Here is a 14449-nt window from a genome sequence, read left to right on the forward strand (position 1 = left end):
GTTTCTGGGCCAGCGCTGCCTTCGGACCCGTCTTCCTTTGGTTGGTGCAGTGATTGCTCTGTGCGTAAGTCGGTTTCTCATAAGAGGCATCGGCTGTTCGCTCATGCTTGGTCTCACAATTTGTAGGCTTTTCGGGACATTTCTGATGGCCTGCAGTGGCATTGATTGGCCCCTCCTCTGTTGGAGGGTTCAGGGCTGATGGGTCTTGCGCTCTGTCAGGTCATCTCAGAGTGGATACGCTTGGGCGTGGTCAAAACGATGGCGTCCCTCAGATGGGTTTCCCGTCTGTTTCCAGTCCCGAAACGAGACTGTGCAATTTATTCTGGACTTGTCCCGTTTGAACCCATGGGTCTATTGCCCCCCTCTTGTCAGATGACTACTCTATCCCAGGTCTGGCTTTTGTTGGAGCCGGGTGCTTGGATGGTGTCTCTGGACCTCCAGAGAGGTCCAGAGGCACATGTTGGCACAAACACATATTGGCACGTTCCGATTCATTCGGAGTTCAAGGATTGACTCGGTTTTGTTGTGGGGCGTCGGGGTTACCGCTTTCAGTAGTTTCCCATTCGGGTTGAACCTAGCACCTTGCATGTTCACACCCCTTAACCCGGGTTGTGGTGGTCTGTCTGTGTTATCTTGAGTTGATTTCGGGGCTTTAGTGTCCCCGCAGCCCGGTCCTCGACCAGGCCTCCACCCCCAGGAAGCAGCCCGTGACAGCTAACTAACTCCCAGGTACCAATTTACTGCTAGGTAACAGTGGCATAGGGTGAAAGAAACTCTGCCCATCATTTCTCGCCGGCGCCTGGGATCGAACCCGGGACCACAGGATCACGTGTCCAGCATGCTGTCCGCTCGGCCGGCCGGCCACCACCAGTGTCTCTTAGGCCTTCAGGTGCTGGCCTACCTTAACGACTGGCTGGTCTGGGCTCCCAGCCAGTCCGCGTGTCTGCTCGCCAGAGATGTGGTTCTTTCCCAGCTCACCGGGTTTGGGTTCCTAGTGAACTGGCAGAAGTCCCATCTGGTTCCCTCTTAGGTCCGGACTTGGCTGGGTCTGTGTGTGTGTGTATTTATATATATATATATATATATATATATGCGAACAAGCCTGAATGGTCCCCAGGACAATATGCAACTGAAAACTCACACCCCAGAAGTGACTCGAACCCATACTGCCAGGAGCAACGCAACTGGTATGTACAGGGACGCCTTAATCCGCTTGACCATCACGACCAGACATAAGGAAGTGATAGCCGAGGCTATTTGACCCACTTCCCCGCTGGCACTCGGATGGTAATCTTGGGCATAGCATTTTATCAAATCACCTCATTTTTTTGGGGCAACACGTGAGGAACACAAATGCGAACAAGCCTGAATGGTCCCCAGGACAATATGCAACTGAAAACTCACACCCCAGAAGTGACTCGAACCCATACTGCCAGGAGCAACGCAACTGGTATGTACAGGGACGCCTTAATCCGCTTGACCATCACGACCAGACATAAGGAAGTGATAGCCGAGGCTATTTGACCCACTTCCCCGCTGGCACTCGGATGGTAATCTTGGGCATAGCATTTTATCAAATCACCTCATTTTTTTGGGGCAACACGTGAGGAACACAAATGCGAACAAGCCTGAATGGTCCCCAGGACAATATGCAACTGAAAACTCACACCCCAGAAGTGACTCGAACCCATACTGCCAGGAGCAACGCAACTGGTATGTACAGGGACGCCTTAATCCGCTTGACCATCACGACCAGACATAAGGAAGTGATAGCCGAGGCTATTTGACCCACTTCCCCGCTGGCACTCGGATGGTAATCTTGGTTCGAGTCACTTCTGGGGTGTGAGTTTTCAGTTGCATATTGTCCTGGGGACCATTCAGGCTTGTTCGCATTTGTGTTCCTCACGTGTTGCCCCAAAAAAATGAGGTGATTTGATAAAATGCTATGCCCAAGATTACCATCCGAGTGCCAGCGGGGAAGTGGGTCAAATAGCCTCGGCTATCACTTCCTTATGTCTGGTCGTGATGGTCAAGCGGATTAAGGCGTCCCTGTACATACCAGTTGCGTTGCTCCTGGCAGTATGGGTTCGAGTCACTTCTGGGGTGTGAGTTTTCAGTTGCATATTGTCCTGGGGACCATTCAGGCTTGTTCGCATTTGTGTTCCTCACGTGTTGCCCCAAAAAAATGAGGTGATTTGATAAAATGCTATGCCCAAGATTACCATCCGAGTGCCAGCGGGGAAGTGGGTCAAATAGCCTCGGCTATCACTTCCTTATGTCTGGTCGTGATGGTCAAGCGGATTAAGGCGTCCCTGTACATACCAGTTGCGTTGCTCCTGGCAGTATGGGTTCGAGTCACTTCTGGGGTGTGAGTTTTCAGTTGCATATTGTCCTGGGGACCATTCAGGCTTGTTCGCATTTGTGTTCCTCACGTGTTGCCCCAAAAAAATGAGGTGATTTGATAAAATGCTATGCCCAAGATTACCATCCGAGTGCCAGCGGGGAAGTGGGTCAAATAGCCTCGGCTATCACTTCCTTATGTCTGGTCGTGATGGTCAAGCGGATTAAGGCGTCCCTGTACATACCAGTTGCGTTGCTCCTGGCAGTATGGGTTCGAGTCACTTCTGGGGTGTGAGTTTTCAGTTGCATATTGTCCTGGGGACCATTCAGGCTTGTTCGCATTTGTGTTCCTCACGTGTTGCCCCCAAAAAAAAATGAGGTGATTTGATAAAATGCTATGCCCAAGATTACCATCCGAGTGCCAGCGGGGAAGTGGGTCAAATAGCCTCGGCTATCACTTCCTTATGTCTGGTCGTGATGGTCAAGCGGATTAAGGCGTCCCTGTACATACCAGTTGCGTTGCTCCTGGCAGTATGGGTTCGAGTCACTTCTGGGGTGTGAGTTTTCAGTTGCATATTGTCCTGGGGACCATTCAGGCTTGTTCGCATTTGTGTTCCTCACGTGTTGCCCCAAAAAAATGAGGTGATTTGATAAAATGCTATGCCCAAGATTACCATCCGAGTGCCAGCGGGGAAGTGGGTCAAATAGCCTCGGCTATCACTTCCTTATGTCTGGTCGTGATGGTCAAGCGGATTAAGGCGTCCCTGTACATACCAGTTGCGTTGCTCCTGGCAGTATGGGTTCGAGTCACTTCTGGGGTGTGAGTTTTCAGTTATATATATATATATATATATATATATATATATATACACATTTTCTTTCAGAAAGGGTTCTGTTCCCTTCGCTGTTGATGGGGCGCTGGGGGAGCAGCTTGCTCTGTTGGCTCTCGCTTGTGGTTGTCTTCCGGCTTCTGGTGGCATCGGGCGGCTTCTCCCCCTTTGGGGGTTCGGGGCTGGCGGGTTGGGCTTCTTCCCTTGCACTTCGTTATGTCATCTTGGTGTGGGTGCATTTGGACGTGGTCGTTCCACCCCATCCTTCTGAGGTTCCCACCTGTTCTGGGGCAGACACAGTCGGGTCATCTCTCAGCTGGGGCTTTCTGGCCAGTGCTCACCAGGCCGGCCGGGGACAGTGGGGTCCGTCTGTCCGTCGAGCTCACAGCACGGTTCGGGAGTTTGTGGCTGTCTGGTTTGTGCTTTGGAGGGTTCGGGTCACTCGGGACTCTCCCATCCGGGTCCATTTGAACTGTTTTTCGGTAGTTCATTGCCGGAACCATGGAGATTCTCTTAGGTCCTTAACCTTTGGGGTTTGTCCCTTCGAGTGGCTCGTCTACTGGATCCTCGGGGTTTGGCTAGCTGTGCGTTTCATGTCTGGGGTGTCCTACGTCCTGGCGGACGGCCTATCTCGGTTCATTCCTCTATTCACGGTTTGGCCGGTCGTCGCCAACTCGTTTCGTTGGCTCTGCCGGACATATGGACTCCTGGACATGGACTTCTTTGCGTCGGCGTGATCTCAGCGTCTCACATTCTATGTGGCGCCCTTACCCACCTGCGAGGCGTTCACGGTAAATGCCTTCGGCAGGCATTTGCAGGAGTTACCGAATGCCTAATGCCTTCCACATTAGGCATTCGGTAACCACCTCGACCAGGCAGGACTGGTAGAGGTGAAGTTACCTGTTCCTCTTCTCCCAGTCCAGCTGTTGCTTCGGGTTCTGGCTTGGTTGTTGTCCTTCCCAAGGAGAGTAGTCCTCGTGGTCTCTTGGTGGCCGGCCCAGCTTTGTTTTCAGACGCTGCTTGATAGGTGTCCGAACCCGGGGCATTTCTCGCAGCTCCACCTCTTTTGGCAGATCGGACTGGTCCTGTACGTGACTGGTTCGGCCTTTTCCTCAGTTAGAGCAGACGCGGGTGTATCACCATCTCTATGGTAATCAGGTGGCTTAGTTGATGGTGTCCCACCTGTGAGCTTCATCTCGGCAACAGTATGACGTTCCTGGCATTTCGATTCTCCATTTTCTTGTTCTTCATAGATTGTCTTCTCTTTTGCATCGTATTGTCTTGCCCTTTCTTGGGTTTTTCATGACTGTTAATTGATGCTTCTTACTGTCGCCTCGTATTGTACGGCACTGGAGGAGCCTCTCCAGCTTGTGTTTGGGGTGGACATCACATCCGCCCCGTTCCGTACGCTTCTGATGTTGTTTCATCTCCGGCCTGCTCATGCACCGCCGGAGCCATCCTGATCCTTGATCAGGGTGCTCTTTTATCCTTCCTCTCCTCAGTTTGTGGTAGCCCCTTCAGTTCAAGATTGTTTTTCTAAGGCTATACCTTGTTGGCATTGGCCTTTGTGGCTCGGGTCGGGGAGCTTCTGGCTTCCGGCACAGAGGTTTCTGCTCTTTTGGTACTATGGTAGGTTTGTACGCTTGCAGCCCTTCTCCGTCCTTCTGGCGACACAGGGAATAGATCAACTGACAGCTGAAGCTTACAAGGTCTGCTTGAAGCACGTGCCTGTGAGGAGGGGCAGAAAGAGGTCCACTCTATTAAGAGAACTCAGACGACTGTACAAGAGAAGGAAAAAAATTATGGAAATGCTTCGGCAGACACAACTATCACAAGCAAGGAAAATAAGCCTAAGCAGGGAGATCGAAGAAATAGAACAAACGTTGAAGCGATCATATGAGTCTGAGGAAATGGAATTGGAACAAAAAGCTATACAAGAGATAAAGAAAAATCAAATATTTTTTCACATACGCAAAATCAAAATAGAAAACCTCGACCAGTATTGGACCGTTAATTACAAATGAAGGTACGTACACAGGACAAGAAAGAGATTAGTGAAATTCTAAGAAGCCAGTATGAGGCTATGTTTAGCACACCAATAAACAACCTGAAAGTTGATGACCCAGACAGCTTCTTTATGAATGACATTCAAGCTGCAGATAATATAACGGATATTACCACAAACTCGGAAGACTTTGAAAGAGAAATTGACAATATGCCTATGCACTCAGCTTCTGGGCCTGACTCATGGAATTCAATATTCATAAAGAAATATAAAGTACCAGTAGCGAGAGCACTCAGCATAATATGGAGAAAGAGCCTAGATACAGGGGAGATACCAGCAGCACTTATATCTGCAGATATTGCTCCTCTGCACAAGGGGAAAGTAAAGCCTTGGCAAAAAATTATAGGCCAGTTGCACTAACATCACACATAATAAAAGTATTTGAAAGAGTGATTAGGAATCAGATTTCTAGTTTTATGGAAAACAATGAGTTGCACAACCCAGGACAACATGGACTTAGAGCGGGAGTATCCTGTCTGTGACAGTTACTCAACCAACATATTATGCCAAGACTGTCAGTAGTTTCAAAGCGTTATATGACAAAGAGTGCTGGGAAGACGGGACACCACGAGCGTAGCTCTCATCCTGTAACTACACTTAGGTAATTACACTTAGGTAATTACTATGACAAAATTACAGAAGCTCTAGAAGAAAAGCAAAATGCAGATGTTGTATACACAGACTTTGCAAAGGCGTTCAACAAATGTGACCATGGGGTGATAGCACACAAAATGAGGTCAATGGGAATAACTGGTAAAGTAGGACGCTGGATACTCAGTTTCCTGTCGAACAGAACACAAAGAGTAACAGTCAATCAAATAAAATCAAGTCCAAGCGATGTTAAAAGCTCTGTACCTCAAGGTACAGTCCTTGCACCATTACTGTTCCTTATTCTCATATCAGATATAGACAAAAATGCATGTCACAGCTTCGTGTCATCCTCCGCAGATGATACAAAAATCAGCATGAAAATTACCTCTGTTGAAGACATTGACAAATTACAAGCAGATGTCAACAAAGTTTTCGATTGGGCAGCAGAAAATAACATGGTGTTTAACAGTGATAAATTTCAGGTACTCAGGTATGGCAAAAATGAGGATCTGAAACTTAATACAGGGTACAAAACACAATCGAATCTTCCCATAGTAGAAAAACAATATGTCAAGGATTTGGGAATAATGATGTCTGACGATCTAACGTTTAGGGAGCATAACCAAGCCAATATTGCGTCGGCCAGAAAAATGATCGGATGGATTACGAGAACTTTCAAATCCAGGGATCCCATCACAATGGTTGTACTCTTCAAGTCACTTGTGTTGTCCGGTCTTGAGTACTGGTCAGTACTCACTTCCCCCTTCAGAGCAGGAGAGATTGCTGAAATAGAGGGAATACAGAGAACATATACGGCACGCATAGACGAGATAAAACACCTAAATTATTGGGATCATCTCAAAGCTCTCCAAATGTACTCTTTAGAAAGGAGACGAGAGAGATACCAAATAATATACACGTGGAAAATACTGGAGGGCCAGGTCCCAAATCTACACAGTAAAATAACAATGTACTGGAGTGAACGATATGGAAGAAAATGCAAGATTGAACCAGTGAAGAGCAGAGGCACAATCAGAGAACACTGTATAAACATCAGAGGTACGCGGTTGTTCAACGTCCTCCCAGCGACTATAAGAAATATTGCCAGAACAACCGTGGACATCTTCAAGAGAAAACTGGATTGTTTTCTAAGAGAAGTTCCGGATCAGCCGGGCTGTGGTGGGTATGTGGGCCTGCGGGTCGCTCTAAGCAACAGCCTGGTGGAACAGACTCTCACAAGTCGAGCCTGGCCACGGGCTGGGCTTGGGGAGTAGAAGAACTCCCAGAACCCCATCAAGCAGGTATCAAGCAGATAGTCGTGACGGTTGCTTTCTGGAGGGGTTCTTGGGTTTTTGATGCTTGGTTGGTTCGGCCAGGGGTGTGGAATGTGTTGTCCAGTTGCGGATCTTCGCCGTTACCTGCGTTCTGTGGCTGGGGATACACTTTGGGTTGATCCGGTTCCCCCTTGTTCCCTGTTCAGGACTCGGGGTCTCCCAGGTCATCCGCAGTTTTCTTAAGTCTACCAGCCTGCAGTCTGTCCTTTGCGCCCGTGCCGTTCAGACATCTGCAGCTTTTGCTGTCGTGTTTGGTGACGTCTTGGGTTCATTTCAGGCACGAGGATTTAGGGGTCGCACAGGTTCCTGGCCGCACGTTCATTTGTGAGCGTGTCTGCTCCTGAGCGTTCTTGTGTTGCTTTGGGTTGCAGGTTGCTGCCTATTGTCTCGACTTTGGTTGCAGAGTTTGTGGCAGCCGCCTCCCGGGTCAGCCCTTTCTTTTCCTTCTCCTTGGGTATGAAGCTCCAGGGAGTCGTAGGGGCTCCCCACAGAAAACCAGGGTTAAATGTAATGAAACACCATTTTCTGGATGAGCCCCAGAGGCTCCCTGGCAACCCTACCTCCCACCAGTTTGTGGTTTTTTCGCGTTGGTTGAAGCTTAGCTTCCGAACTGGTGCTAGGCAGCCAGCGCGGTGAGGTCCGGGGACCCCCCTCCTCCTGTCAGGGTGGGGAGGGCTACCTTACCTTGAGGTTACCTTGAGGTGCTTCCGGGGCTTAGCGTCCCCGCGGCTCGGTCGTCGACCAGACCTCCTGGTTGCTGGACTGATCAACCAGGCTGTTGGACGCGGCTGCTCGCAGCCTGACGTATGAGTCACAGCCTGGTTGATCAGGTATCCTTTGGAGGTGCTTATCCAGTTCTCTCTTGAACACTGTGAGGGGTCGGCCAGTTATGCCCCTTATGTGTAGCGGAAGCGTGTTGAACAGTCTCGGGCCTCTGATGTTGATAGAGTTCTCTCTCAGAGTACCTGTTGCACCTCCGCTTTTCAATGGGGGTATTCTGCACATCCTGCCATGTCTTCTGGTCTCATGTGATGTTATTTCTGTGTGCAGGTTTGGGATCAGCCCCTCTAACATTTTCCACATGTAAATTATTATATATCTCACCCGCCTGCGCTCAAGGGAGTACAGATTTTACAGATTAGGGCTGCGCAGACAATCGGCACAGCATTAAAGTGTGATGTTTGCTTGTTTCCTTGAGTTTGTAGGGAGTTTCTACCTCTCTGTTTGGTTTTTGTTGTAGTTTCTTACCATGTGGGGTTTGTTTTGTTACGCCTACCTTTCTGGGTGCCTAACCCCGGTCGATGGCAGATAAGGAAAACCCCCAACCATATGGGGTTTTCCAGGGCCATTGCTCCCTGAAACCTCTCTGAAGGGGCCAGGTTCTGGCACTGGTCCCTGGTAGGTCTGAACTCCATAGCTAATGTCCCGGTCTAACATAACATACATTAGCCCGATAAGCTTCAGGGAGCCACCGGGCTCACCCAGATAATGGCGTTGCATTACATTCAACGCTGGTTTTTTTTTAATGCTCTTATGGTAGAGGTAGTGTTCTATTGGTCTTTACTGTACAACACTGCAAGATGGGAGTTGTGTATTGATATGACAGAGCCATTTGGGGTGCCCTGCTTTTGCTCTCATAACAAGGCTTGTCGTCACAAATATTTAGCTGGCATGATTAAGGTCAGATAGCCACAAGCGTTATTCCTTACACATGCCCTAGAAAGTATGAAGCTTTAACGCCTGTTTTCTTTGCTATGTCATCAGCTGATTTCAAAGCGTGAGAGTTTGAGATCTAACTGAATGACAGCCTCTCATTACCTGCCTGACCTCCCTTGAAATTTTCACATTTGTGTTTCAATTGGGCAACTGTACCTTGCATGACATGATCCCTCTTAATCTCAATCTGGCTCAACTTTCTCCCTGGACTACTACTGCTATGGATTTTTAATATGATGGAAAGAGCAAGTTTTTTCTTACTAAAACTGTAATACTGTATACAACTAAAATTAAAAATATGTTTCAACTCTAAATTAACATTTGCTAGCAACCAACTGCAAAATATAAATACGGGTTAAAAAATAGTCAGGGATTAGATTTGGTTTTGTGCTAAGGCTCAAACATTTTCTATGTTCAATTTTTACTGATCATACAGTAAATACAAAAAAATTATATTTCCCAAAACAGTGTGTGTAAACAGTTGAGATAAGGAAGTTCTAACAAGTAGGCAGATATAATCAGTATGGCAGTTTGGTAATTCATGCCAAGCAGTTAGCTTCAATGGTTGTTTTGTATCATCAGTATATTTTGTTGGTGTCATTACATGCTAATCCTTTGTTGGCAGGCTAGATGAAAATGATATAGTGGGCACATGCACACGCAACAGGGATGCAGCTGCTGCTGTTAGTCGAAAAGATCTTGTTCAGGTTGGTAGTTTGGCATTTTAATTTTCAATATTGATGTTTATTACGCTACATGTACAGAAGTTTGTAAATCCACCAATATTGGGTGTGCATATTTTCCTTCCTGCTTAAACTTTCATGTTGTTGACCTGTAATTTTTTTGTAAATAGAGCACATTACTAGGAGAAAGTAGTTTAGCATATAACAGCATTTCTATGAAGCTGGAGCAAAACATATAGGCTCTACACGAATCAACCAGATTGACAAAGAGGAACTCCTGAAATCAGCAACTTCAAGAACAAGAGGACACAGATTCAAGCTAAGGAAACTAAGGCGCCGAAAAAATATTAAAAGTTTTCTTTTACCAACAGAGTGGTAGATGGTTGGAAGTAGTTAGGTGAGAAGGTGGTGGAGGCCAAAACAATCAGTAGTTTCAAAACGTTATATGACATAGCGTACTGGGAAGATGGGACACCACAAGCATAGCTTTTGTCCTGTAACTACACTTAGATAATTACAGACACACTCATTTCAGCTTTAGATGCCAGATATTGTTACAGTAACAGAGACAAAACCTTCACAGATGACATAAAAAAAGTGAAATACTGAGGTTACAGTACAGTGAAGGTTCAGTTCTCGGTGAACCTCTGAACACATTGAAAATCAATGATCCAAGTGAATTCTTTATGAATGTGACACAGGACATTGCCATTGAACCATATATCAGATGTCACCCTAACCACATTCTACTTTGAAGCAGCAATAGATAGCATGCTCATGCACTCTGCATCAGGCCCACCAGACTCCTGGAATTCAGTATTCATCAAGAATTGCAGAAAACCACTGTCATAGGCTCTAAACCTTGTTTGGAGACAGCCTAGATATTGGTGGTGTTATTCCTGTCATACTTAAAACAGGAGAGATCATGCTACTTCACGAAGGCGGTACTAAAACTGATTAAAAAAAATTATAGACCAAAAATTATAGGCTCTAATGTCACACATCACAAAAATCTTCAAAAATGTGCTAAAAAGTAAGATCACAAAACACATGGAATCACAGTGTCTACATAACCCTGAACAACATTGGTTCAGAATAGGGAGCTTTTCTCTCTCTCAGTTGCCAGACCACTATGATAATATAATATATGATAATATACTATTATCTATGATAATATACAATAATATACACATGGAAAATACTGGCGGGCCAGGTCCCAAATCTACACAGTAAAATAACAATGTACTTGAGTGAACGATATGGAAGAAAATGCAAGATTGAACCAGTGAAGAGCAGAGGTGCCATAGGCACAATCAGAGAACACTGTATAAACATCAGAGGTTGTTCAACGTCCTCCCAGCGACTATAAGAAATATTGCCGGAACAACCGTGGACATCTTCAAGAGAAAACTGGACTGTTTTCTAAGAGAAGTTCCGGATCAGCCAGGCTGTGGTGGGTATGTGGGCCTGCGGGCCGCTCCAAGCAACAGCCTGGTGGACCAAACTCTCATAAGTCGAGCCTGGCCTCGGGCCGGGCTTGGGGAGTAGAAGAACTCCCAGAATCCCATCAAGCAGGTTACCTTGGTACTTTTTCTCCTGCCCACCTTCATCACTCTCAGGACTTCATAGAAAGATTGCACCTGCAGCCCTCCTGTAACATATTTAGTCTTGATGTTGACTCTCTGTTTACTAATCTTCCCCCTGATGATGTTCTCTCTTTCCTTAGTCAGAAGGCGACTGAGGGCTTTCTTCATCTCCCGCTTCCCACTGACGTTTTCCTCGAAATCATCAGACTCTGTGTTGACTCTAACTCATTCTCTTTCAACGGTAAATACTTCTCTCAAACTTTCGGTGTCCCTATGGGATCCCCATCTTTACATGGAATACTTTGAAACCTTTCTTCTTCTTCCCACTATTGATACTCGTCCCTCTCCCTGGCTTCACTATGTTGATGACATTTTTGCTTTATTGCCTTATGACCTTAGTCTTTTCCAACCTTTCCTCTCCTCTCCTCTCTTAACAATCTGGCTCCTTCCATCCATTTCAAAGTTGAATGGAAATCTAATTCCCTCCTTCCTTTTCTTCACGTTCATGTTCACAGCTCTATGTCTGGGTTCTCTTTCTCTGTCTACCACAAACCCATGCATAGTGGTATGTACATTCACTTCTTTTTCTGCCATCCTCCTTATGTTAACAAGTGTTCTCATCTCTCTCTTCCTCTGTGCTCTATGCATCAGTGACCCTCAGTTTCTTGATTCTGAAATTTCCTATATCTGCAAATTTTTCTCTCTCCTTCGTTAACCTTTACATTTTATCAACTGTGCCTATTCTCAAACTAAATGAAATTTCTTTCATCCTAAACCTGCTTTCAACACTATTAGCACTGTGCTTTGGCTTCCCTTCATATCTGAACTCAAAACTTTTGCTTATATCCTTCGTCCTCTTGGCATAAAGCTCGCCTTTTGACAAACTAACACTCATCATACTAATCTGGTTCACAATTCTCCTCCTGCTTCTAATGCTGCTGGTGTCTACTCTATTTCATGTTCGTCTTGTTCTTTTCCAATACTTTTGGGAAACTGGCCGTACATTAAATGACAGACTTAAGGAACACAAAAGAAATGTTAAGTCTGCAGACACAAACAATGCTCTCTTTTGACATGTTAGGGATTCTAATCATCCTGTTGATTGGTCTTCTTCTAAAATAATCTTTCCTGCCTCTACTCTTCACAGACGCCATCTTGTCGACATGGCTCTGATACACAACCTACCCAACATGAACCTTAGTCCTGGCTTTGTTGTTGTTGACTCTTCCCTTTCACAGTATATACTCTAATGCTCTAAACTATCTTAACTAACGTGACTTAACATAAGTCTACCCTTCCTTTTTCTCTTTCTTTTCTTACGCTCCCATTCTTACTCCTATTATTACACCCTTTATTACACCTATCCCTTCTGTACCTTTCACCCTGTTCTTACCTTCCTCTAAGATTTCCTCCTCTTCACCGTTCTCTTGCCTTACTTATGCTCGTGCCTCCGTAATCTCATCACAATTGACTTGATAATGGTCCAGGACGGATCGAAACTTCATCGTCTCTTCATCTTCTGGTGTGTGGTTTGGTCAACACAGTGTATTGATATTAGAGGCTTCACTCATGTTATTCTTTGGTGTATATACCTGAATTTACCTGAGGGCCAAATGCTCTCAGGTAAATCATCTCAAGTGGCCTTGACATGGCTAGAAACTTGTTTTTGTGTTATTATTACTTGTAATTATAAGGTACTGTTATTAAATAGATATTTAAAATATTGTAAACCTTATTGTAGGTCTTTTCAGAGATGTATTATTGTACTGAATATGCAGATGTACTGTTCTTTTCTTCTGACATTACTATAGTTAATTTATAAAATACAAATTTATGACAGGTGTGGTCCCTAGCAGCAGCTACAGCTTCACTTGGTTCTGACTCGAGTACAAATGCATCAGATTACACGGACTCCCCTTGGACACATCACCCTTTTGCCCGCAAGCTTATCAACTCCATGTATGTTATAAACTAAAATTTAAACCTGCTTAAGAGTATTTCAATAGCTTATTTAGTTTAGCTGTTGTCTATCCTAATGCAGTACAGTGTCACGAAACTGTGATCATAATCTTGTTTATTACGATAACAGATTTTGTGAGGGCTTTCCTCTTTATCTTCCCAAGCTAAACACTGGAGACCTTTAAACCCAGGTACCAAACTAGGCTCTATCAAAACACAAACACCTCCCAGAGACCAGGACCAGGATCTGGTCTCCCTCAGGGCCATCAAGGCCCACCCAGAAAGAGAGATTTCATTGCATTCAATACTAGTGTTTTCCTTTTCAAAGCTTTGCAGATTTGTTGATGATTTATTTTGTATTCAGTAGGTAATAATATGGATATTTTTAACAGTCTGGATCACTACCTTACCCTGAATGATGTGCAGACTGCAACAATGCTTTGCTGTGTTTTTGGCACAAAGACAGAACCTCAGAATACAGCTTACATGCGGAAGGGCCGTACAGAGTCTAATAGTGTGAGTATTGTTGATAATTATGTAATGTGTTTATATATTAATTCAGTACTGTACTGGTATTTACATACAGTTTGTGCCCATTATATATTTATTTATTTATATATATATATATATATATATATATATATATATATATATATATATATATATATATATATATATATATATATATATATATATATATATATATATATACAGTGTATATATATATATATATATATACAGTGTATATATATATATATATATATATATGTTGTACCTAGTAGCCAGAATGCACTTCTCGGCCTACTATGCAAGGCCCGTTTTGCCTAATAAGCCAAGTTTTCCTGAATTATTATATTTTCTCTAATTTTTTTCTTATGAAATGATAAAGCTATCCATTTCATTATGTATGAGGTCAATTTTTTTTATTGGAGTTAAAATTAACGTAGATATATGACCGAACCTAACCAACCCTACCTAACCTAACCTAACCTATCTTTATAGGTTAGGTTAGGTTAGGTAGCCGAAAAAGTTAGGTTAGGTTAGGTTAGGTAGGTTAGGTAGTCGAAAAGCAATAAATTCATGAAAACTTGGCTTATTAGGCAAATCGGGCCCTGCATAGTAGGCTGAGAAGTGCGTTCTGGCTACTAGGTACGACATATATATATATATATATATATATATATATATATATATGTCGTACCTAGTAGCCAGAATGCACTTCTCGGCCTACTATGCAAGCCCCGATTTGCCTAATAAGCCAAGTTTTCCTGAATTAATATATTTTCTCTAATTTTTTTCTTATGAAATGATAAAGCTACCCATTTCATTATGTATGAGGTCAATT

The 14449-nt window shown here is 44.6% G+C and overlaps 1 protein-coding gene across 6 annotated transcripts in view; it reads left to right on the forward strand.

Moving 5' to 3' along the window:
* Positions 1-14449, forward strand: part of Wdr59 (WD repeat domain 59) — a 241877-nt gene that overhangs the window by 146791 nt on the left and 80637 nt on the right. For all 6 annotated transcript variants that reach the window (XM_045767261.2, XM_045767260.2, XM_045767262.2 and 3 more), the window contains 3 exons: positions 9502-9583; positions 12986-13104; positions 13497-13620. In XM_045767261.2, coding sequence (XP_045623217.1) covers positions 9502-9583; positions 12986-13104; positions 13497-13620 — 325 coding nt within the window. The remainder of the gene's footprint in view (positions 1-9501; positions 9584-12985; positions 13105-13496; positions 13621-14449) is intronic.

Source organism: Procambarus clarkii, chromosome 89, assembly GCF_040958095.1.
Source record: "Procambarus clarkii isolate CNS0578487 chromosome 89, FALCON_Pclarkii_2.0, whole genome shotgun sequence".
NCBI classification, from domain to species: Eukaryota; Metazoa; Arthropoda; class Malacostraca; order Decapoda; family Cambaridae; genus Procambarus; species Procambarus clarkii.